Below are 20436 nucleotides of genomic sequence, written 5' to 3' on the forward strand. Positions count from 1 at the left end.
GGAGAAATGGTTGTGCCGACGGATTACGGTGCACGGGCCATCCGAGGCCATCAGTCGGACTGTTTGCTTTAGATTCCGCTCCATTTCGAACACTTGGGATTGACTAGGATTCGCTCATCTCCATCAATTGACCTTAGGACTCTGTTTAAGCGTCAATTGTGCCCTCGCGATTCATGATCTCTGGGGTCCGCCCGACTGCGGGCCGCTACTCGGGCCCGTATCGAGCATATTTGGGAGTCTTTCGATTCCAGAGGGTCCCGAGATGCTGTTACCATGTATGTCATCGTGCGCTTAAGTGTGGTAATACTTGCTGATTTTGCAGACTGATGGTCGGAGTCGGATATCCAATTTCTGGATCCCGACTGGCGGTATCTCCAAGAAGAATGTCACGGCAGAAAAAGGTACATGCGAAAACTATGCTCTAAAAGAACAGGGCTGACTAGGAAATAGAGGACGCAAATGACCTTTTAGTGAGAGGTGGCTTCCTTCGACAGGTTTGTGCTCATACCATACGCACAAAAGCACCTCTAATCTGGTACAGGCATACTCAGGAATCTTCCACATGTTGCCTCTAGGATTGCGGGTTCAAGACAAGCTAGAGCGTCTAATTGACAAGCACATGCAATCAATTGGTATGATCAGTCATCATCTTATTGTGTCAACAAGCTAATTCAGGTCTTTAGGAGCCTCCAAGGTTTCTCTGTCGTCTATATCCGCCCAGGAACTTTGGGAGCGGTCCGGACGTTTGACGGACAGTTCGGAGGTATGAGCATCCTTCGAGCTCAACGCTCGTTGCTAATTATGACGCTCCAGGTGTTCAGATTTCTCGATCGCAAGGAGTCTCGGTTTTTGCTTGCTCCCACTCACGAGGAAGAAATTACCACCCTAGTAGGAAGTCTCGCCAAATCTTACCGAGACCTGCCTTTGCGGGTATACCAGATATGTAAGTTCAGACAGGTAGAAGTATGCAACGAATAGACGCTCACTTTAACTACAGCGAGGAAGTATAGAGATGAGCCAAGGCCGCGCCAGGGCCTTCTTCGTGGACGCGAATTCATTATGAAGGATCTCTACACGTTCGATCACAGCGTCGAAGAGGCTTTGAAAACATATTCATCGGTGAAAGCCGCCTACACAGAGCTATTCAACGAGCTGAAGGTGCCTTATCTGGTTGCTGCAGCAGACTCGGGTAACATGGGCGGGAACATGAGCCATGAATTCCACTTTCCCAGTTCGAAGGGCGAGGACACGATCATCAGCTGCACCAGCTGTGACAGCGTCTACAATGAAGAGCTGGCGGACGGGAAATCCCACGGCGCTGAGCAAACGTCCCATCAGGCGACGCAAACGGATGGATTTGACACCGAAGAAAAGTCCATCAACGCGGCACCCACCGTTTCAACGGGTCTCTGGATGGCCATTTCCAAGGACAAGCAAACTCTCCTCCGGGGCTGGTACCCGAAATTCTCCATGCAAGACGCAAGCCAGGAACCCGTGGAACGAGAGATCAATTCTCATGCGATCAAGTCTGTCGCGACCGCAGCAGACATCGATCTTGACCTCAGTGTCGAGAACCCCTTAGAACAGTGGGCGGAACAGATCAAGTCTGCCAAGGCATCCGAGGACCTTTCCTACCGACCCAAGGTCCTAGATCTGTATGATTCGCAGGTGCGGGTATACAAACGCCCCCCACTAAGTGACTTGCTGGAGCAGGTCAACTGCGGGATTGATGAGGTCGACTACTCAATGCTGGATCGGTTCCCCGGGACAAGCAGCGGGCTAGGCCTGGTCAAGATGCACGAAGGAGACACTTGCAGCCAGTGTGCCCAGGGACACCTGAAAACCCACACTGCCATCGAGCTCGGCCACACATTCCACCTCGGCACTCGATACAGCGAGGTTCTCCAGGCATCCGTCATGATCGATCGATCTCACACTGGCGGCACGGAGGACCAGAACGTTCCCATGCAGATGGGCTGCCACGGAATCGGCGTCTCGCGCATGATCACCGCAGTCGCCGACAGCCTCGCCGACTCCAAAGGTCTCAACTGGCCGCGCGCCATGGCCCCTTACGAAGTCATTGTCGTTCCGGCCAAGGGATTGCAAGAAGAAGCTGAGAAAGTGTACGACGTTCTCAGCGCGCAGCCCGGCTCCAGCTCTCCGGTCGATGTCATCCTAGACGACCGCGACAAGCAGATGGGCTGGAAACTTGGCGATGCTGACTTAATCGGATACCCGGTGATCGTGGTCGTCGGCAAGGGATGGAAGAAACAACAGACGTTGGAGGTGCAGTGTCGCCGACTGGGTGGTTTGAAAGAAGAGGTGCCACTGGACCGTTTGCCCGAGTTTGTCAGATCTCTACTGGACCGGCTCTAGCGAATTGTTGTCCTGCATTTGTACAATAGGTCGATGATGCAAAATGTATACTAGTGTTCATATACCCTTCACCACTCAGTCGATCTCAGACCCGCACAACTCCACTGCCTTCGACATGACCATCAGCAACCACAACTCACGGGATTCTTAAAAAACTACATGTAAGATAACTCTGCTCACAATGACTGCTCAGACTGTTAAATTAGGGTTACAACTATTGACCTCGGGATGACGCGGCATTCGACACGGGTTAGCGAGTCTTAGCACGACCTACTTGATCGGCATTCTCATCTCGATCTCTCAATAAATGCATATGATATAAAATTCAATAGAGGACGCAATAAAAATGCAAGGAACACAACCAAAGTCAACTGCTTGTTCAAAAACACATTGCGTAATGCAAAACCCAAACACTACAGGAAGACAAATAAATATACTGTCAGATTATTGCGGCCAACAGATCAATTTCTCAGAACGCCACAAAATGTGCTACTAGAAACAAAGGGCTCCTTTGTCTCGCAAACCCTTTGCTACCTTTTCTTTTAGTGCTCTTGGACTGGCTAGGACACAACATGTTCACCCTTGTCGTCAACGTGCAGGGCTGGCTCCATGAAGTCGGTATATATTGACGCGGCTATACTATTTCATCCCCCTCTCTACATGGTAATTAGTAGCCTGAATATTTAATCTTACATCACCGGCTTAGATGGTCGCCTCCAAGCAGATTATATCATCTCCAACTTGAAATACTATACTATAGTACACTAAACTATACTGAAGAACCTAAATCCCATCAACAGCACATTGACGAAAAACCCCGCAATCGGCAGTAAACCCCAACCTCAAAAACCCACCAGTCAGCCTACCGCCCAACCCACTGTACCACCACAAGGCAAAAAACGCCTGAAGTCAAAGGAAAAGAGCGCAACTCTGCAGCAAGGCAATCACATCGTGGCTGAGCGGCGTCTAACCGTTTACTAGTGACTGTAGGGCAAACCAAACCGCCAACGGCAGCCGATCTTGGCATTCTGGACCTGACTCACCAGTCATCATTTTTCTCTTCGCGAGCTCTATATAAACATCTACTTACTTCCTTTTACATCCGTCTTTATATTCCTCAAACACATACTGTTAACCTCCCGGCTCAATCCAGCATCTCCCCTTGATCATAACCAACCAACCAACCAACCAACCAAATTTCTCCCAAACCAGCAACTAAACAAAATGAATCCCCGCATCGGCGTCGGCGTCTTCATCCTGAACGACCAGGGCAAAGTCATCCTAGGAAGACGCAAGGGTAGCCACGGCGCTGGTAAGAACCCCACCATACCCTGTACCACGACCGAAAACTAACAGAGAAAAACAGGAACATGGGGACTCCCCGGCGGGCATCTCGAATTCAACGAATCGTTCGAGACCTGTGCCGCGCGCGAAGTGCTCGAAGAAACGGGCCTGCATCTACCGGAGCAGAGCATCAGGTTCCTGACCGCCACGAACGACATCATGGAGCAGGAGGGAAAGCACTACGTTACTTGCTTTGTCGGGTGTAGGGTGTCTACGCCGTCGGGGGGTGGGGAGGTGGAAGTTAAGGTTCGTTCGTTATTTCTATTTCTATCTTTTTGGTTTTTGTTGGTTTGGTTTGGTGGTTTACTTTGTGAATGGTCATTCTGATACCTTGTAGGTCCTCGAGCCGGAGAAGTGTGAGGAGTGGCAGTGGGTGAGCTGGGAGGAGATCGCGCAGTTTGCGGCGGCGCAGAAGACGGCGGAGGAAGAGGGTCGGATGGAGACCTTCGACGGGAGGAGGCTGTTCATGCCGATTGTGAATCTGTTCGAGCAGCGGAAGGGGTTTCATCCGATTCAAAGCCTAAGTGCGTGAGCATAAAGTGCCATGTTCCCGGGATTGAATTGATTGATTGGGTTTTCATGTCTGATGAATTGATGATGGCTTTTTGTTATTTTCGTCAAGAGCTAGAGAAAGAGTGACGATTGAACAGCGAAGAAATACACGAACAGAATCAAGAAACCGCTGGAGAGGAAGTCCACTTTCCCTATACTTAATTGAATGAAACAGGAAAGCACTGCCTCGGCAGGCACGAACCCTCGATGGGCTCGAGTAAACATCCTGCGCCTCCGGACAACCTATTCAGTATCTACTTTACATGCGTTATCTACTAAACCATTATTCTTTCACTTTGATCAGCACTATCCCTCTACAGTCTGTGCTTACGCCAGTTTTGATCCCTAGCTTTTGGGCCATCTGTCACATAATTATCAACCTCGCAAACCTCCTTTTTTGACCCTCAACTCTTAATCGTTCAAATGGGCAACTCACGAGAAGCCGGCCCTGGGGATGAAGGTCATTCGCTTTCCCCGAGTCTTCTCCAAGTTCCATCACCAGATCACCAGCATCATGATCGACATGACTCTGGTAACCCGTGCAGTCATCAGTCCGGCCTCTCAGACCAAGACTACGTCATGCTGAATGACATCCCCATGCTGAGGGACCAAAGCGACCTTTACAACTGGCTTCGCTACGTCGAAACCGAACTGGACTTTTGGGGCAGGTCACATTTTATCGACCCGCAAACGCCTCGCCCCCAGGACACGGAAACACCATCATATCTCAGATGGCGAGATCAGGCTTTGTCTGTGTCGAACTGGCTCAGAATGCACATATCGGAGGAACTGGTGCGCGAGCTGAAGCTCCCTTCCGAATCGGACATGCCGTATCCCGCTGATCTTATCCTCACACTTTCCGAACACCTCTCCCCTGGCCCGACTGTCCTGGCAACCCAAGCGTACGAGCTTCCCCGAAGAGGGGACTACACGGACCGATCGCATTATATCAACGCTATCCGCGATTTATATCGCCAGAACAGTCACCTGGCCTTCCCCATCCTCAAAATAACTATGATGGTGCTGGATATTCTCGAGCCTGAAATCCCTCTAGCCGTCTCAGTTCAAAGAGAGAACGTCAAAAAGTATGATTTGATGAACACTGTACGATGTATGACGTTGCTTGACCAGCTTTCTGCTGCTGATGAGTAGTTTCTCAATGGCGCATTTGGGAGATCTGCACAGCGGCCTGGTGACCGGATATGAAGGCGGTTCATCACTTTATGTATTCTTGATTCTGTTCTTTTACTATTTCTTTGTTGTTCAATCGTCGCTCTTTACCTAGCTCTGGGCAAAAATAACAAAAAGTCACCATCAATTCATCAGCAAACAATAGTCCATCCCCAAAGAGGAGGAAGCCCACCCGCTGAATCAGCACGCTAAGCCCAAAGCAGAATCCCGAACGTGACGCCAGAAAGAAGCTCTCCATCTTCAACGCCGCACATCGCCGCCTCCTCGCCGGTCCTGAAACCCTTCAGAGCGTCTCTCCAGCTCACACAGGACCCTCCCTCCCGGGTACTATCGATCCCACCACCGAGTCCACCACCTCAGCGTAACCCAACCTCCGCACATCAACAAAAATGCCCCCTCCAAACACCCCCGCATCCGACCCCCCTCCAGGCGCAGGTAAAGTCCCTTCCCCTCTCAGACAGAGCAACTCGCTCCGCAGTCCCATCTAACACGGAGAACCCCAACAGTGAACATCAACTCCCTCTCTGCGCAGCAGCTCCGCGCCCTGCAATCCCGCCTCTCCTCGGAACTCGAACACCTGACCTCCTCGCACGCCAAGCTGCGCGCGGCGCAGTCCAAGTTCCGCGACTGCGTGCGCTCCATCAACGAGGGCGTCCTGGGCTCCGAGAAGAAGGGCACCGACGGAAAAGATGAGATCCTGGTCCCCTTGACCAGCTCGCTCTACGTGAAGGGGAAGCTGGCGGATCGGGAAAAGGTGCTCGTCGATGTCGGGACGGGGTTTTATGTTGAGAAGGTGGGTTTTTATTTTCCTTTTTCCTTTCTGCTCGCTCGGATTCGGTGAAGGGGAAATATTCGCTGGATTCATTTTCCGGAATTTGACTCGTGCAAATCAAGCTAACCACTCGGGAAATACAGACACCGCAAAAAGCGATCGAGTTCTACAACGAGAAGATCAAGACCCTGGATGCGAACCTGGTGGAATTGGAAAAGATCGTGCAGACCAAGAGCTCTCAGCAGAGACTCTTTGAAGATGGTATGTTATTCCGGAGGTGGCTTATCCAAACAGCTAGCTAACCCGTGTGCTTTTAGCTCTGAGACAAAAACTGCTTAGCGAAGGTGCCGCCGGGCCATCGGGTCAGGCTGCTGCTGCCGGTGGTGGTTAAATTGGATCGATAGCGTGATATAGTGATCAGTGACAGTGCCCAGATGGGCTGGGCTCGACGGGGCGGATGAATACCATCTCGGTAGGATTTATGAATATAAAAACTGATATCTTTACCAGGGTAAATAGAGTGCTGGAGAGCTAGCCAGCTTAAAATGAATGTAAGCAATAGAAATTTTGGTTTCTCCATATGATAGTTGACGTGGACATGCGCCATGTAGCAGCTTTTAATTCCCATTGAAAATTCATCGCAATTCAATTCCCTTTTTCAATAAACACAGAAGAACTGTCCCGAAATTTTCTGGCTTCCCCTCCACGTATGACATAGCACCATTGCCGACTGTTCAGATGACCACAGGCACCCACGCAAAGACACCATTTATCAGAACAAAGTCCCCAGGTCCGTCTGCAGCAAAGTCCCTGGATTCTTGATACTGGCCACGTTTGGGGTAGAATTTGGGGCAGTCGAGCCTAGCATTGCGGCTAGTTCCTTCACCAAAGTGATAAACTCCCAGAAACCCGCATGCTTGCCTTCAAAAGGCGTCGCTGTCTGAGTTGGGAAGAAAGTATCGAGGTTGGTATTGTACTGCGCCGAATGTCCGACGGATAAGTCACCATGCTGTCCCAGCAACATGTCCCAATTAGCAGCAAACACCGAAGCACCCCATGATGTCGAGGGGATATCAGAAATTTCGCACGTCATAGATGCCAAGCTCTGCCCCGGAAACCCCTGGGCATTGATGCGACCATACTCATCATATCGGGCAATCTCAAAAATGTATTCCGTGCCTTTCAGCCGATAACGTATGGCGGTCTTTTCAACAAACCTGGCCACGGGAGCGGATGGGGGAAATACCACCTTCCTTTGGGGCTTCGCGCAGATGTCACCCATGGTGGAGGAGCGGCGGAAACCGATTGAATGCGAAAACGATTTCAGCGCAGCGTCAATTGAAGATGCTTCGTAGAATTCGAGAGACTTGACTTCAAGCTGCCAGTCCGATCTAAACCAGTTTAGCTCATTTTGACTGGCTATAAAAGAAACTTGTAAGGGGAGGTACCTTTCAAAATCAATGACCCCAATCTGTAAAGGGGACTGTCCCTCGATATACTGGCCACTCGCCCTCGGTCTAAGCCATCGCCTCTGAGTAATCTCGTACTCCTGGGCGCCGGGACGTCTAGAAAATTCTGCTTCCAGCCGGAGCATCGAATTGTTGGACCCTAGAAACTCGAAATTGACAGAGTACGCAAGCTCAACGTCTTTCAACGAAGCAGATGTGTTCTCGCAAGGCTCGAAGAGATGAGTTGCTTTGTAGCACCTGGATAGAAGCTCCATTTCGTCAACTTTCAATCTAAATCGCATTTTGATAGTCAGTAGATAGCTCCATATTTCGAGGATTCAAAGATAGAAAACGCACCCTGGGATCAATCGGCCTTTGGTGTTTTCATTGAGAAGCATCTGCCTAAACTCTTCAAAGCCATAAGATGGCTTATTATCGGCAGGGAGTCTGTAATTCTCAAGGATAAACGAGCCAAGGTTCACTCGCATTCGCAGATACCCGCGCACGAAAACAAGCCCCTTCAGCGATTTTTCAATGGCGCTTAGAATGCGATCATCGTTTTTCGAGCGTATGAGCTTCGCTCGGTTGCGCCAGTATTCCACCTGGGGTCCCTTCAACGGGCTTCCTGAAAGCGAGGCCTTATGAAGAGAGTCGCTCTCTTCAACAACGACCCTTCCTTTCATGTATCCTGCATCCGGTGGCTCAACGATGTAAATCTTGGATCTGATATTGCTGTTGGCGGTTACTTCAGCCCACTTGGTCCTTAAACGGTGGGCGATTTGCTTTATCGTGTCATGGTCATTACCGAGGACACAAATGAAATCCGGCACATCCTTTAAGACAAAAACATGACAGAAGAACTGGGATCGTATGAGGTCAAGAGCTTCGAGATCTTGTCCAAGTGCCTCTTTGATGGACGGACCTTCCTTGGGCCAGAGGAATAGGAGCTAGAAAGAGAACTAAGTCAGTAGTTGGCCACAGTGAGAAGAGTCGCTTGAATTGCTGACCTGCTCCGGAAACACGTAAGGCATGTCCGGCTTCTTCCTTAGCTGAACCACCATGCTCTCGTGCTTCTCTCTCATCTCAGCAGTTGCCTCTTTTTTGTCAGAGTAGGCGGCGATCTTTGACCAGTCAAATCTCTTGCTGTTGGAGGTGCGTTGTAAGCTAATGCACTTCGAAAGGATGCCTTCGAGAAGTTCTTTGGCTGCAGTAACCTGAGCTGTCTCGCCCCATATGCAGATGGCCTTTTTCTCATTAGTTACTTGCCCCTATGTCTTCAAGAGCCTTCAATTACTTACAGACTCATCATAGTATGGTGATTTCACATATGCACCGGTTTTCTTGTTGATGGCGTCAAATACCTCCTGCCGAGCATGGGCTTCCGAATGGCCTCCGCCTAAAATATGCGTTCTAGCCACCCCAAAAAACCTGTGTAGAAATTAAATGATTAGCCTGGCACTCATTAAGGTGAAGCAGAACATACTCATGTTTGAAGGAGCCAAAGGTGGCGGGTAGCTTCATGGAATCTAGAAAAATTAGACTCTGTAAGTATTGTTTGTCGATCAAGCTGGGTGATAGATGAGACTCACAGGCTGGTTCGCTGCCGGCCCTCCATTTTGACTTCGAAGGAGAGTCCTGAAAGAGGTTCCTTGACTGACGCGACGAGAAAGGCGCTGCAGATGACGATTTACCACGGAACCCACCGCGTCCTCTCTGTGGGCGAGGCGGGCCTCTTTGCCAGTTTTCAAACGACGGCTTTCCACTTGGTATCTCAATCGGTACTCCATCTTTTGGTTGTTGACTCTGGGGTTTCTTCGGAGTGGGGGGCTTAGAAGTCGATTCTCGAGTTTCACTAGCAGTGTGCCGAATGGCTGGCTTGGTTGCGATACGTCCGTATCCAGGCAAGTGCCATTCTGCAAAAGAAGTCAGCCGGTTCGGTGTAAATGAAGAAGAGATGAGTAGACTGAGAGAAAGTCTTATTTTTTGTATATGAGAGTAGCCAGTCTTACCTTGAGCACCTGAAGTCTCGTGGCTACAATGAAGTTAGTCAACATAGAAAACTAAAATAGACTGGGAATTTACTTACTCCATGTTTGCCAGATCGAACGGGCCGACAGTCTATGCCAGGCCGCTTGGTAAGAGAAATCTGCTAGAGGCCAGAACTTTGCAGGGCCTAAGAGATATCGAGGTGCGTTCTGATCAAAAGGTATACTCTTGCACACCGACCATTGTCCTGGGACAAATGAAACTATGGGAAAGGACAGGCTGAGACTCTGTAGAAGATGAGAATTCCTTCTAAAGGAGATACTGAAATGAAGGTAAAGAGAAAGCAGGAGGGATGGATGGTCAAGATAGTGGCAATGGGCAGTGAAGCAGAAAGAGTGATGGAGGAAAGTGAAGGAAAGGTGAAGAGAAGAGCCAAGGGAATGGCACGTGCCATGGTTTCTGCCAGACAAATGAGGGGAAGTACCTCACCTCCTGGTCTCTTAGCAACGGTACTCAGATTTTATGTCCAATGGAGTCCATGATTGAAGAGAAGGTCTTAGACAGTGATGCGGTTAATGGCAGCCAGAGTGACCGGATACATGCATTGGCCACGTCTGTCGTTTGCTGTAGTGAATCCACCTGGGCACCCAGCCCCTTCTTCCCAGGTCGTAGGTATTGAAGCTGTATCCAGGATCCATTGGAGATTTCAAAGGTCAGCTGCGAGAACAAATTACGAAAAATACCCCAAAACAGGGAAATTCTCAGTTGTTCCTTCTGCGGTTGTTGTATAGATCCAATGCCAGCCTCCGATTGGCTGGCGGACCGGGGTTTGCGCTAATCCCAAAAAGGATAAAAGTGGACGACGCGCCTTTCCGGACGTGACGCTTCTTTTTCTCCCTTCGCTCGCTTTGCCTCCGCTGCAAACCAATCTCTCTTCGGATTTGCTACAAGCCATTGACACCATTTACGGCGGAGATGACTCCAGGACCTGCGGACGAAACCGATCACTCGCAGTCTCGCAAGCGCAATGTTCGAAAGCGTGCGCAGCAATGGGTGACCAAAGGAGGCCTGGTCCGCGACGACTCTGATGACGAGCTTGGCGATGAGGATCTTCCCTGGGACTGGATATACGACGAAAATTCCGAGAACAATGCGGCAGAGGAGTCGACAACGGGTGCTGCGGAGGACACGCCGAAGTCAAGCCGAAGACGTTCATCCCGCCCGAACGCAAAGAACCGGCGAAAGATTGTCGGAGCTCGCATGGGCTCGTTCGAATGCCGACTGGGACAGGTGGTGCTGCTCAAGTCTCCGGAGCCAGGGAAGGATTGGATTGGGATCATCACGGAGTTCTTGGAAGAAGATGACGATGAGGTTGAGGGAGAGGTCATCAAAACAGTCAACATCATGTGGTTCGCCTCGCCGGATGAGTTCATGTCGACACGAAACAAGCGACGGGCGGATGCTTTGCCCAATGAGCAGTATCTGACGGCCGATTTCAACACCAACCCCTTGACATCGGTCAATGGTAAAGCCACGGTGATGTCGAAGGATGCCTTTTTCGCCAAATACCCGAACGGCACTCCTCCGAAGGGAAAGGAGGAATTGTCTGAGTACAACAAGTGCATTGTCTGCCGCAGAGGCGTCAATCAAGTTCAGGGACGCTATACCGATGAATTCGTATGGGAACAAGTCTATCAGGAAGATAAGATCTTCGACTTGATTAGCATGATCAAGAATGGCCTGAAGTCAGCGAAGAAGCGCAAACAAGTTGACAATGATGTGAGTGCCACTCATACCATGAGCTGGGAGTATGTGTGATGCTAACAGATTCCACAGTACGTGGACACCAAAGAGGACGACGACTTTACACCCACGACTCCGAGAAAGAGGCAAAAAGTCGCTTCGACGGCTACCACGCCACAATCACGACGACAGAAACCTCTGACAACACCAACTCACAAGAGGTAACATCCACTTTTCTATGTAATGATCCGAAACAGCTGCTAATAATGTTCTCAATAGAATCGTTGTCAAGAAACCGCTCGAGTTTACGCCTCTCGGAACCCGTGTCCTCTCTCCTTCCCACTTTGCCTCGCCATATCGCCAGGCACGCAACCTACTGCATGTGTCCACCGTTCCCACGTCGCTTCCATGCCGAAAGAACGAGTTCGATACCGTCTATACGCATTTGAGCTCTGCGATTATGGAGGGGACTGGAACCTGCATCTACATATCAGGAACGCCGGGAACGGGGAAGACGGCGACAGTGCGGGAGGTGGTTGCGCAGCTCAATGCCGCAGTTCTAACGGAAGAGATGGATGATTTCATCTTCGTCGAAATCAATGGGATGAAAGTGACGGATCCCCATCAATCTTACTCGCTCTTGTGGGAGGCCCTTAAAGGCGACCGCGTCTCGCCTTCCCACGCACTCGATCTGCTGGAAAGAGAATTTTCGCATCCATCCCCACGACGAGTTTCGTGCGTCGTTCTCATGGACGAACTGGATCAACTTGTAACGAAAAACCAGTCCGTGATGTACAATTTCTTCAACTGGCCAGCCCTGCGCCATTCCCGTCTCATCGTGCTCGCCGTCGCAAACACCATGGATTTGCCCGAGCGAACCCTAAGCAACAAGATCTCCAGCCGTCTAGGTCTGACTCGCATCACATTCCCTGGCTACAAGCATACCGACCTCATGGAGATCATCAGCACCCGTCTGGCGAACGTTCCCGGGAACATCGTCGATCCTGATGCCGTCCAATTCGCCAGTCGCAAGGTCGCCGCCGTGAGTGGTGATGCTCGCCGCGCACTGGACATCTGCCGTCGAGCCGTGGAGATTGCAGAACAAAGCAGTGATGCCGCAGCCCGAGTCTCAAACGCAGACCAGCCCAACGGCGACGACACCGAATCCCTCCCCCCAACCCCTAGCAAGACCCCGGCCCGCAGACAAAAGTCCACCAGCAAGCAAGCCACCCTCCCCCCGATCAGCGAATCGCCTCAGAAAGACCCTCCTCCCCAGAAACCAGCCACCGGCCGTGTCACTATCGCCACAATCAAACAAGCGATCCAAGAAGCCACCTCTACACCCCTACAACAATCCCTGCGCTGCCTCCCCCTCTCGGCAAAGCTCTTCCTCGCTGCTCTCCTCGCCCGCATCAAGCGAACCGGCATCTCCGAATCCACCTTCGGCGACGTCATCGATGAAGCGAAACGGATCGCCGATGCCGCCGTCGCCGTGGCAGGCGCCGCCGGCGCCGGAGTCAAAGAGTTCCTCCTCAGCGGCGGAGCCAACAGCGCGCGCGTGCGATCCCTCGGCCAAGCAGCCATGGAGCTCATGAACTCGGGCGTCCTGGCCGTCGAATACGGGACCGGTGCCAGAGGCCCTGCCGGCAGCTCCTTGTTATCGAACCGGGGAGACCGCACCGGGAAAGTCAGGCTCCGAGCGGCCGTCGAGGACGTCAAGCTTGCTTTCCGAGAAGATGTAGAAGCCAAGTCGCTGGGGTTGGGGATGGATTCATAAGGTGTTCAAGCACACTCTGTACAACATTGATATAGTTGGAAGCATATATGGCGTACATCAGCTCGGTGAGATTTCAAAAGGTCAGGGTAGCTAGTACACAATCGATAGTTTAATTATAAATGATACCCATTCTATGTCAAAGCGCGAGATATCGATCCTTACTCTATTGTTCGAGCAGCCTAAGCTAATAGATAAGGGAGACTTTTACGCTTGTATGATACAAAAATCGTTGAAGTTTGAATTAAAAACAAGTCACTCAATTCCTTTTGCGAACCCTCCCCAATTCCAGATTTAAGTAAATAGACATCAAAAACGCTGAACGCCATAAGAGTGCGCAGGACATGTAGATATTTGGACAGGTAGATAGATGGATACGGAGCAGGTAAGGGTAGATAGGTGGTGATTTCTGGATCTCGAAAGTGTTCAATCTTTCCAGGATAGCACGGGGGTATAAAAAAGGTGAGGGAAAAGGATCTAATATCTCTGACGACCCAGGGTAGGCGCCCACGTAACGGGATGCGATTCGGGTGTGGCCTCCTCATCCTGCTTCCAGACCTTGATGGTCTTATCGGCCTCACCGGTGATCAGACGCAGGCCGGTGCGGTCGAAGGTCGAGGCCATGATGCCGGCTTCGGCGTCGAGGGAACCGGGTTGGGCAGCGGTGTCGATGTTCTGGAAGCGGTAGCCGGTCTTCCAGTCCCAGAAGGACATGGAGCCGTTGTCACCGCCGGAGAAGAGGACGTTGTCTTCGTTGACGGCGAGGGAGTTGATGACGGCGTTGTGGCCGTCGAAGTTCTGCATGAAGTCGCCCTCGGGGCACTTCCATTGCTTGATGCTGCCGGTGCTGGCACTGGCGAAGGTGAATTCCCGGGGGTGGGTGACGATGTTGCGCACGCCCTTCTTGTGGTGGGTGAGCACACCCATGGACTTGCCGGCGGCGAGATCCCACAGCCGGACGGTGGCGTCTAGCGAGCCGGAGATGATCTGGGGGTCGGCTTCCTGGCATTTCACATCGGCGATGGTGCCCTTGTGGCCGGTCAGGACGTGCACGTTGCTTCGGGTTCGCATGTCCCAGACTCGGACGGCACCATCACGACCACCGGTGACCAGGAGATCGAGACGGGGGTGGAGACCAAGCGTGTACACGCCGCTCAGATGGCCGTGGTAGTGACGGATGACCTTGTTCGTTTCCAAATCCCAGCACTTGACCATTTTATCCTCACCACAGGAAAAGAGATACGGATGACGAGGCGACACCGCGAGGCCACGCACCGTCGAGATGTGACCCGTCAGCGTCAAGCGCAAGGCGCCCGTCGCAAGGTTCCAGATCTTAATCGTCCGGTCACCGGCACCACTAGCAAACCACTCATTATTCGGCTCCACGGCCAAACTCCGCACCCATCCCAAGTGTCCCGAAATCACACGCATCAGCTTCCACGGCGCGTGCCAGTCGGGTCTCTGCTGTCGCGTCGCGGAGGGTCGCTGAATCAAACTCTTGGGTTCGTTCTCGCCACCGACACCACCGGCCTGGGGACCGGGGGCTCTCTTCACCAGGGACATGGAAGCACCGCTGCCATCCACAGGTGCTTGCGCCTGCATCTGTGTCTTCGGTCGCTTTGCGCGCCCGACGGCGACAGCCTTGGCTTGCTTCTCGGCGAGAGCTGGTGGGAGTTCCTTCACATCTTGGTATTCGGCTTTGCGGCGGTACGAAACTCCGATTGAGCCGTTTCCTGTCGAGGGCGTGACCATGAGGTAGTCGGAGCCGAACAATTCAACGGTTCTTTTGGTAGACGTGCGCACGGCATCTTCTGGCGAAAGTGGGGACGGAGCGACGTCCATTATTGCGATTAAAGGTTCGTATTATCGCAGGGTCAAAAAGTTCTCGAACGGTGGTGGAGCTAATTCGACGTATCGCGAGAGGCGTGATGGAGGAAAAGGCGTGTCGTTAACGTCCTAAACCCTTGTCGTGGGCGAGGTTTGAATTCGTGGATGACCGCAAATCCAAGACCCTCCAAATATTGTTCAACGCCGGAGGACACGTCCGGAGAAGCGAATGGTGGAGGGCGAAAGGGAGTGGAATGAGGAACTGCGCGGACGGAACGAGTCGACCTTAATTTCCTTTTGACTTTTGGCGGAGAGCTGTTAGTGCCTGAGGCATTCAGGCAGACGCCATCAGGTGTCGACCCCAACGGCCATTTCTTATCGCATCTCCAACTATCACTCCGATCGTCTCTCCATCGATAACATCATGGATCCCGATCACGACGCAAAGTTCCCTCTCCACGAGGCCGCCCGGGAGGGCAAAAGTATGCACCTTCATCCACATAACTACTCAGCATAACATCTAACTCTCTCCAGCTCAAACGGCCGAATCCCTCGTAAGCGTGAGTGCTCGGAAGCTGCCCCGCATCAGCCGGAGCTGTCTCCAGCCAACAGACAGCATCGATCACATCCTAGAAAACCTATACTGACCCGGTCCCAGGCGAACCCGAAGCTAGCTAACACGAAAGACGACGATGAACGGCTACCGATCCATTGGGCCGTCGCCTACAACCACCTCCCCATCGTCGAGCTCCTAGTGTCCAGCAAGAACTTTGATCCCGATGTCGAGGTTCGCGCCATCTGCTAATCCACCCGCTCTTCATAGACAGAGACTGACCAAATCATCAGGACGGATCGGGCTGGACCCCACTGATGATCGCATCGAGTTTGAAAAATGCCGAGGGCGACGCCATCATCGAGCTCTTACTCCGAAAAGGCGCAGACGTGACGGCCAAGAGCAACTCCGGCCAGGTACACCATTTCCTCCACATGCACGCAAGAAACGCAAACGCTAACCATCGAATGAAATTGCACGAATAGAACGCCCTCCATTTCGCGACCTCCAAAGCCAACATCTCCACCGTCCGCACCCTAATAGAGAATAAATGCAGCGCCAGAGTCAAAGATAAGCGCGGACAACTGCCGCTTCACCGAGCCGCGGCCATCGGATCGACGGCCATCATCAACATTCTGCTGAAGGATGGGAAGAGTCCTGTCAACGCGACGGATATGGACGGGATGACGGCGCTGCATCATGCGATCTGCGAAGGCCATGGCGATGCGGCGATCACGTTGCTCAAGGCGGGTGCGGAGACGGATAAGAGGGATGCTGATGGGAGATTGGCCATTGATATGGCTCCTGATGGAAAGGTTTGTGGCCTTTTTCCTTTCTTGACTATGCGTGGTGGTTTTGCGTTTGCTCGGGATAGTGATGCTGATTGTTCGGATATAGGTTCGGGGATATATCATCCAGACTGCTGAGAGGGAGGGCGTAGAATTGTAAGATGTCCATGGTCTTGACCATGCATCAGTCTAGGACTTTGAAAGGGGCGTAACAATCCAGATACCCAGCTTCTCTCGAAGTGTTTCGCCCTTGCAACCAATCAATGTGCCCAAGGGTGTGTTAACAATAAATAGTTCATTGAAAGTTAAGCTTTCTTGTAATAGTGGCACTAACAGCCTAAAGCATGATCAAACCTTGTTCTCTTGACACCACCGGCATTTGCAAGGCTCTAAATTTGCCAGGAAATTAACAGTTTACGATAGATAGATAGGTATATCAATAGAGTGGTGCCCTGTGCATTGCCGAAGACGAGGACCAGAGTAACGACTCGTCGCCGCCTCTTTGAATCTGCTCTTCCGATTTTTTGCTATTTTTGACTAATTTAAACCTGAAGCTCTTTCTAATATATCTCGCTCTGCTAATGTTTCGTCCGTTGGCCTTGGATCTGCCCACTGCTTAGCCCTTTCAGATATTCCACTTTATTCCTTCATTTGCCGGTCTTGGTCCTCTTGGAGAGAAATCTTTTTGTCTCGAATATCGTTCTGCGGGCTGGTTGCAGATCGGGGTAGAGGAGCTGACGGCGTACGAAGTTTGCGTTTTCTAAAAGGCTCAGTTTCATGTGGAAATAGATCCGGTGCAAATTCCGGCCCGGCCCTTCGTGGTAGAGGGCTGGATTCAGCCCAACCTTTGCGGTTTCTTTTGCTGATATCTCCTGTTGCATTCTTGTGTCTTCTCTTCTTGGAAGATTTCTCTTCTCTGTGTTGACTTGCTGCTTGTTCAAGTTGTTGCTCCTGTATACGCTTCGCGCGCTGGATATTGAATAGCCGGGGCTGGCACTCTCCGCACACGTGGGTTTCAGGATAATTCAGATCATCCTCGTAATAGCATATGATGTGCTGCCATTTGTTACACTTGTCGCAGCATATCGTGGCGCCGTCGTCATGAGAGAATTCACAAATGCATCTGATACTGGCGGATTCCTCTTCCACGGTCACATCCTGTGGGTCATTTTCTGTTGGTAGATTTGCATCGGCTTCCATTGCGTTATGAGAATGCGTATAATCATACCAGGGCTCTGGAGCGACATGAGTAGTGTATATGTGCTGGACAAGCTCATTGGATGAGTACAAGTCTGTAGACACGCATTTGCTCCACTTGCAATGGAGAACCCTCGCTGATTGAGTCACGTTTTCCCTCAGCTCCCGGTCTTGTTCCATGGCCTTTGGGTTGTCTTGATGGCGTAGTTGAAGATGAGCCATGAGGTCGGCTTTGTTCGGCAAATTTCGTGAGCATTCATCAACCGAACAAACATAAAGGTCTTCACGATCTAAGATATGATCTCGTTCAATATGCCGGAGCAAGCCTTCCCAGGAATCCCAGTTCTTAGAAGCATAGACACAGTCGGCCCATTGGCAGCCGGTGAGTCTGAGTGAAGGCATATGAACAGAACTGATTGATGGCAAAGAAAAGCTTTCCTGGGATGGAGTTGGCATCGACGATCTCTGACCGTTCTGTTCAGCAACGCGGTCTAAGTGAGTATTCATATGATCGAACATCTCCTTGATGTAATTGATCGCATTTTCGAGGCCCCTGGGAGTGATAGTGTAATAATCGGCAAGCTCCCAGTTAGAACCTGGTTTAAACTGCCTCATTAATTGTACTCGCTATATAAATATCATTAGCCAAGTAATCTTATTAGAGAAAAGGTGATCGAGACTTGCCAATGAAAGTAAAGTGCGGACACTACGCTTCTGATCAGGGATAGTATTTGAAATGAATTGGACAAGTGCATCCATTCTACCCAGGTGATTGATCAAGTCACGCAGCTGCTGAGACATGGTTGCCTTCTGCTCCGAAACAACTGTAACAGGCTCATCAGGCGGTGCAGCTTTAACAATTTCATCGTATATCATCTTAATCCTTTCCGGTAAATTGTTCCAGGCATCTTCAGCAGACGCCATACTTATTAAGCCAAGGCCTTGCGCCCGACGCTGCCGTATATGCATCTCCAACTGAGCACGTTGCTGCCGCGTCATAGCCGCCATCTCTGCCCGATTGAAAGGCAGATTGGGCTTATATTCAGGAAAAGCAGGTCCTCCTTGAGAAACTGCAGGCTCGAATTGCTTCTGCATAGGTGTGCTTTGTTCTTCCGTGGGCTCACCATCGTGTAGCTTGCTTTTGGATGTCTGCTCTGCAAAAGACGGTTTGTTCCCTTTACCAGAAGCCGTAGCCTTGGATTTTATCGTCACGTCTTCTCCCACCTGTTGCGCTGAAGGCTGCGAGGTTTGGGGCTCTGGCTCGACTTGTGGAGCGGTTGGAGGAACAGTGACAGGGGGTTGCGAGGCTGTCTGGGGCTGCTGCTGCTGCTGAACCATCATCTCCTGTCCAGGTAGCATCTGGCTAGGGGACTGGGAGCCCGTCATGCCTTCCTGTATCAAGGTATTTGTGACTCCGTCATCACCCAACGGGCTAGCCGAGGGGCTCCGATAACTGCTATTGTCGAAACCCGACAGATTCTGTGACAGCACGCTGTGGCTATTCTGATTACCACTGTCAAGGGAAACGTTCGCCAAACTATCTCTTTCGTCTTCGCCATCACCCTTGGTATTCCACGTTTGCGGAAGTGACATGAGTGCCAGATCAAACAGGTGGTCAGCGGTGTGTTCTTCGACGGGTGTTAAACTGCCTGGAATTCTCTCCTGCTCGCTATCTGGGGGCAATGACCAGTCACAGAACAGACAGTCGGGGAACATGGAACCGGGTCGCGCAGCTCGATCTTGAAGACTTTTTATCTGTATATCAGTAAAGCGACCGGTATGCTCGTCTCTCATATGACTAGCAAACTCTTCGGCACTCTGCATCACTGTCTTAGAGGGTACTGTATGGCGCATGGAGCAGACCCATTCTGTTGACGGTACTGGGTGGGCTTTCATATGTGCCAACCATTGCTCGACGGAGGAGAAAAGCTCATGGGAACTCGTGCAGTCTTCGAAGAGACAGACGTACGGTTCCAGGTCTTCCAGGAAATGTTTTCTGCCAGGGGTTAGTGGTGGAAGGGATCTCTTTTATCTCTCAACATACATCCAGCGTGTACCGGTCAAATATTTGGCATCCACCACAAATGGGCAGAACGGGCATTGAGCTTCTTTCTGTCCTGAAGCGATAGAAGGAGGTTTAGGAATATTCTCATTCACCCGCGGAACATACGTTCGTGGTGACACTGTGGAGGCAACAGAGGGCTCGGATGGACGTGGGTTTTCAAACCGATGAGGATAAAATGTGGATGCTGTTCGGCTTGTGAGCGCAGGTGCTAAGAGGCGTTGCGCTGCACCAGATATTGAAGGGCGTCTCTGACTAGCTGGTGGTGTAGATAAATGAGAAATTCCTCGCCCATTTGGCGCTGCTAGCGGCGCGTTTTGACTGTAATTCCTTTGTCCCGACAGCCTATTGTAGAGAAACCGACGACGCCGAAAGCAAATCGTGTTCGTGATTCGGCGTTGCAGAAGAACTGATAATCGGGAATATCGGACGTGAAGGACCCGTGAAACATAGGATTCGAACAGATCGTTGATATCATCGCCGTTCTCATCAACAATGGTGAGTCTGCTTATGCGCGAGTAGGGGTTTCTCACACCGGCATTGCGTATTGCAGTTGACAGCCGATGAAGACGACTGATAGTATCATCCACTGACTGATACGCTTGGATAATAGATAGTTCTTTCGGTGGTCGAACTTGGAATGTTTGCTGGCAAGACATCAAGTCGCTGGCGTGGGCCCTAGAAGTCGTATTCTCATTCCCAGCTGACAACCCTGAAGCTGTTTCACCAACACCGTTTGATGACAAAAGCTCCAATTCAGCGCGAAGAGCTGTAACATCATCAGCTCGAGTCTATTCATTGTATAAAGCTATATTAAAGGAGG

General features: G+C 51.2%; 9 protein-coding genes across 9 annotated transcripts; 6 read left to right on the forward strand and 3 right to left on the reverse strand.

Moving 5' to 3' along the window:
* The first annotated feature begins 93 nt into the window (after window positions 1–93).
* P170DRAFT_468589 (putative proline--tRNA ligase AIM10) lies at window positions 94–2481 on the forward strand. Its single transcript, XM_024852565.1, has 7 exons — window positions 94–275; window positions 323–401; window positions 451–494; window positions 542–632; window positions 684–763; window positions 814–943; window positions 998–2481. Exons 1-7 carry the CDS (start codon window positions 174–176, stop codon window positions 2374–2376), a joined length of 1905 nt encoding a protein of 634 aa, XP_024699143.1. The 5' UTR covers window positions 94–173; the 3' UTR covers window positions 2377–2481.
* Window positions 2482–3524: 1043 nt separating this feature from the next.
* On the forward strand, window positions 3525–4378 carry P170DRAFT_441294 (nucleotide triphosphate diphosphatase NUDT15). The gene is made up of 3 exons (XM_024850282.1): window positions 3525–3688; window positions 3743–3966; window positions 4058–4378. The coding sequence occupies exons 1-3, from the start codon at window positions 3601–3603 to the stop codon at window positions 4250–4252; spliced, it is 507 nt and encodes a 168-aa protein (XP_024699144.1). The 5' UTR covers window positions 3525–3600; the 3' UTR covers window positions 4253–4378.
* A 317-nt stretch (window positions 4379–4695) lies between these two features.
* On the forward strand, window positions 4696–5424 carry P170DRAFT_480792 (uncharacterized protein; the record flags this gene model as incomplete). Its single annotated transcript, XM_024853812.1, has 1 exon — window positions 4696–5424. One exon carries the CDS (start codon window positions 4696–4698, stop codon window positions 5422–5424), a length of 729 nt encoding a protein of 242 aa, XP_024699145.1.
* A 291-nt stretch (window positions 5425–5715) lies between these two features.
* P170DRAFT_514152 (prefoldin subunit 5) lies at window positions 5716–6872 on the forward strand. Its single transcript, XM_024855180.1, has 4 exons — window positions 5716–5898; window positions 5970–6256; window positions 6379–6496; window positions 6553–6872. The coding sequence occupies exons 1-4, from the start codon at window positions 5853–5855 to the stop codon at window positions 6624–6626; spliced, it is 525 nt and encodes a 174-aa protein (XP_024699146.1). The 5' UTR covers window positions 5716–5852; the 3' UTR covers window positions 6627–6872.
* Window positions 6873–7007: 135 nt separating this feature from the next.
* Window positions 7008–9774, reverse strand: P170DRAFT_514153 (uncharacterized protein; the record flags this gene model as incomplete). Its single annotated transcript, XM_024855181.1, has 9 exons — window positions 7008–7626; window positions 7684–7974; window positions 8041–8630; window positions 8691–8927; window positions 8982–9111; window positions 9167–9209; window positions 9273–9596; window positions 9693–9715; window positions 9770–9774. 9 exons carry the CDS (start codon window positions 9772–9774, stop codon window positions 7008–7010), a joined length of 2262 nt encoding a protein of 753 aa, XP_024699147.1.
* Window positions 9775–10591: 817 nt separating this feature from the next.
* On the forward strand, window positions 10592–13293 carry P170DRAFT_459420 (origin recognition complex subunit 1). Its single transcript, XM_024851867.1, has 3 exons — window positions 10592–11448; window positions 11506–11633; window positions 11692–13293. Exons 1-3 carry the CDS (start codon window positions 10645–10647, stop codon window positions 13187–13189), a joined length of 2430 nt encoding a protein of 809 aa, XP_024699148.1. The 5' UTR covers window positions 10592–10644; the 3' UTR covers window positions 13190–13293.
* A 124-nt stretch (window positions 13294–13417) lies between these two features.
* On the reverse strand, window positions 13418–15269 carry P170DRAFT_441297 (WD40 repeat domain-containing protein). Its single transcript, XM_024850283.1, has one exon. It carries the CDS (start codon window positions 15026–15028, stop codon window positions 13664–13666), a length of 1365 nt encoding a protein of 454 aa, XP_024699149.1. The 5' UTR covers window positions 15029–15269; the 3' UTR covers window positions 13418–13663.
* Window positions 15270–15411: 142 nt separating this feature from the next.
* On the forward strand, window positions 15412–16682 carry P170DRAFT_418220 (ankyrin repeat domain-containing protein). Its single transcript, XM_024847204.1, has 6 exons — window positions 15412–15495; window positions 15548–15573; window positions 15672–15800; window positions 15860–15982; window positions 16052–16381; window positions 16464–16682. Exons 1-6 carry the CDS (start codon window positions 15438–15440, stop codon window positions 16512–16514), a joined length of 717 nt encoding a protein of 238 aa, XP_024699150.1. The 5' UTR covers window positions 15412–15437; the 3' UTR covers window positions 16515–16682.
* A 260-nt stretch (window positions 16683–16942) lies between these two features.
* On the reverse strand, window positions 16943–19559 carry P170DRAFT_63494 (uncharacterized protein). The gene is made up of 2 exons (XM_024855309.1): window positions 18236–19559; window positions 16943–18178 (listed from the first exon to the last, which is right to left on the reverse strand). Exons 1-2 carry the CDS (start codon window positions 19445–19447, stop codon window positions 16994–16996), a joined length of 2397 nt encoding a protein of 798 aa, XP_024699151.1. The 5' UTR covers window positions 19448–19559; the 3' UTR covers window positions 16943–16993.
* Window positions 19560–20436: the final 877 nt, after the last annotated feature.

Source organism: Aspergillus steynii (assembly GCF_002849105.1).
Source record: "Aspergillus steynii IBT 23096 chromosome Unknown P170scaffold_10, whole genome shotgun sequence".
Classification (NCBI taxonomy): domain Eukaryota; kingdom Fungi; phylum Ascomycota; class Eurotiomycetes; order Eurotiales; family Aspergillaceae; genus Aspergillus; species Aspergillus steynii.

Bases quoted from the DNA above. Each gene is read 5' to 3' on its own strand.
- P170DRAFT_468589 (XM_024852565.1), top strand. From the start codon at position 174: ATGATCTCTGGGGTCCGCCCGACTGCGGGCCGCTACTCGGGCCCGTAT. The intron at 495-541 runs GTTTGTGCTCAT...AATCTGGTACAG, and splicing joins GAGGTGGCTTCCTTCGACAG to GCATACTCAGGAATCTTCCA. The intron at 633-683 runs GTATGATCAGTC...TCAGGTCTTTAG, and splicing joins CAAGCACATGCAATCAATTG to GAGCCTCCAAGGTTTCTCTG.
- P170DRAFT_441294 (XM_024850282.1), top strand. From the start codon at position 3,601: ATGAATCCCCGCATCGGCGTCGGCGTCTTCATCCTGAACGACCAGGGC. The intron at 3,689-3,742 runs GTAAGAACCCCA...AGAGAAAAACAG, and splicing joins CAAGGGTAGCCACGGCGCTG to GAACATGGGGACTCCCCGGC. The intron at 3,967-4,057 runs GTTCGTTCGTTA...GATACCTTGTAG, and splicing joins GTGGGGAGGTGGAAGTTAAG to GTCCTCGAGCCGGAGAAGTG.
- P170DRAFT_514152 (XM_024855180.1), top strand. From the start codon at position 5,853: ATGCCCCCTCCAAACACCCCCGCATCCGACCCCCCTCCAGGCGCAG. The intron at 5,899-5,969 runs GTAAAGTCCCTT...GAACCCCAACAG, and splicing joins CGACCCCCCTCCAGGCGCAG to TGAACATCAACTCCCTCTCT. The intron at 6,257-6,378 runs GTGGGTTTTTAT...CGGGAAATACAG, and splicing joins CGGGGTTTTATGTTGAGAAG to ACACCGCAAAAAGCGATCGA.
- P170DRAFT_459420 (XM_024851867.1), top strand. From the start codon at position 10,645: ATGACTCCAGGACCTGCGGACGAAACCGATCACTCGCAGTCTCGCAAG. The intron at 11,449-11,505 runs GTGAGTGCCACT...CAGATTCCACAG, and splicing joins GCAAACAAGTTGACAATGAT to TACGTGGACACCAAAGAGGA. The intron at 11,634-11,691 runs GTAACATCCACT...TGTTCTCAATAG, and splicing joins ACAACACCAACTCACAAGAG to AATCGTTGTCAAGAAACCGC.
- P170DRAFT_441297 (XM_024850283.1), bottom strand. From the start codon at position 15,028: ATGGACGTCGCTCCGTCCCCACTTTCGCCAGAAGATGCCGTGCGCACG.
- P170DRAFT_418220 (XM_024847204.1), top strand. From the start codon at position 15,438: ATGGATCCCGATCACGACGCAAAGTTCCCTCTCCACGAGGCCGCCCGG. The intron at 15,574-15,671 runs GTGAGTGCTCGG...ACCCGGTCCCAG, and splicing joins CGGCCGAATCCCTCGTAAGC to GCGAACCCGAAGCTAGCTAA. The intron at 15,801-15,859 runs GTTCGCGCCATC...CCAAATCATCAG, and splicing joins ACTTTGATCCCGATGTCGAG to GACGGATCGGGCTGGACCCC.
- P170DRAFT_63494 (XM_024855309.1), bottom strand. From the start codon at position 19,447: ATGAAAGCCCACCCAGTACCGTCAACAGAATGGGTCTGCTCCATGCGC. The intron at 18,179-18,235 runs GCAAGTCTCGAT...ATATTTATATAG, and splicing joins TCCGCACTTTACTTTCATTG to CGAGTACAATTAATGAGGCA.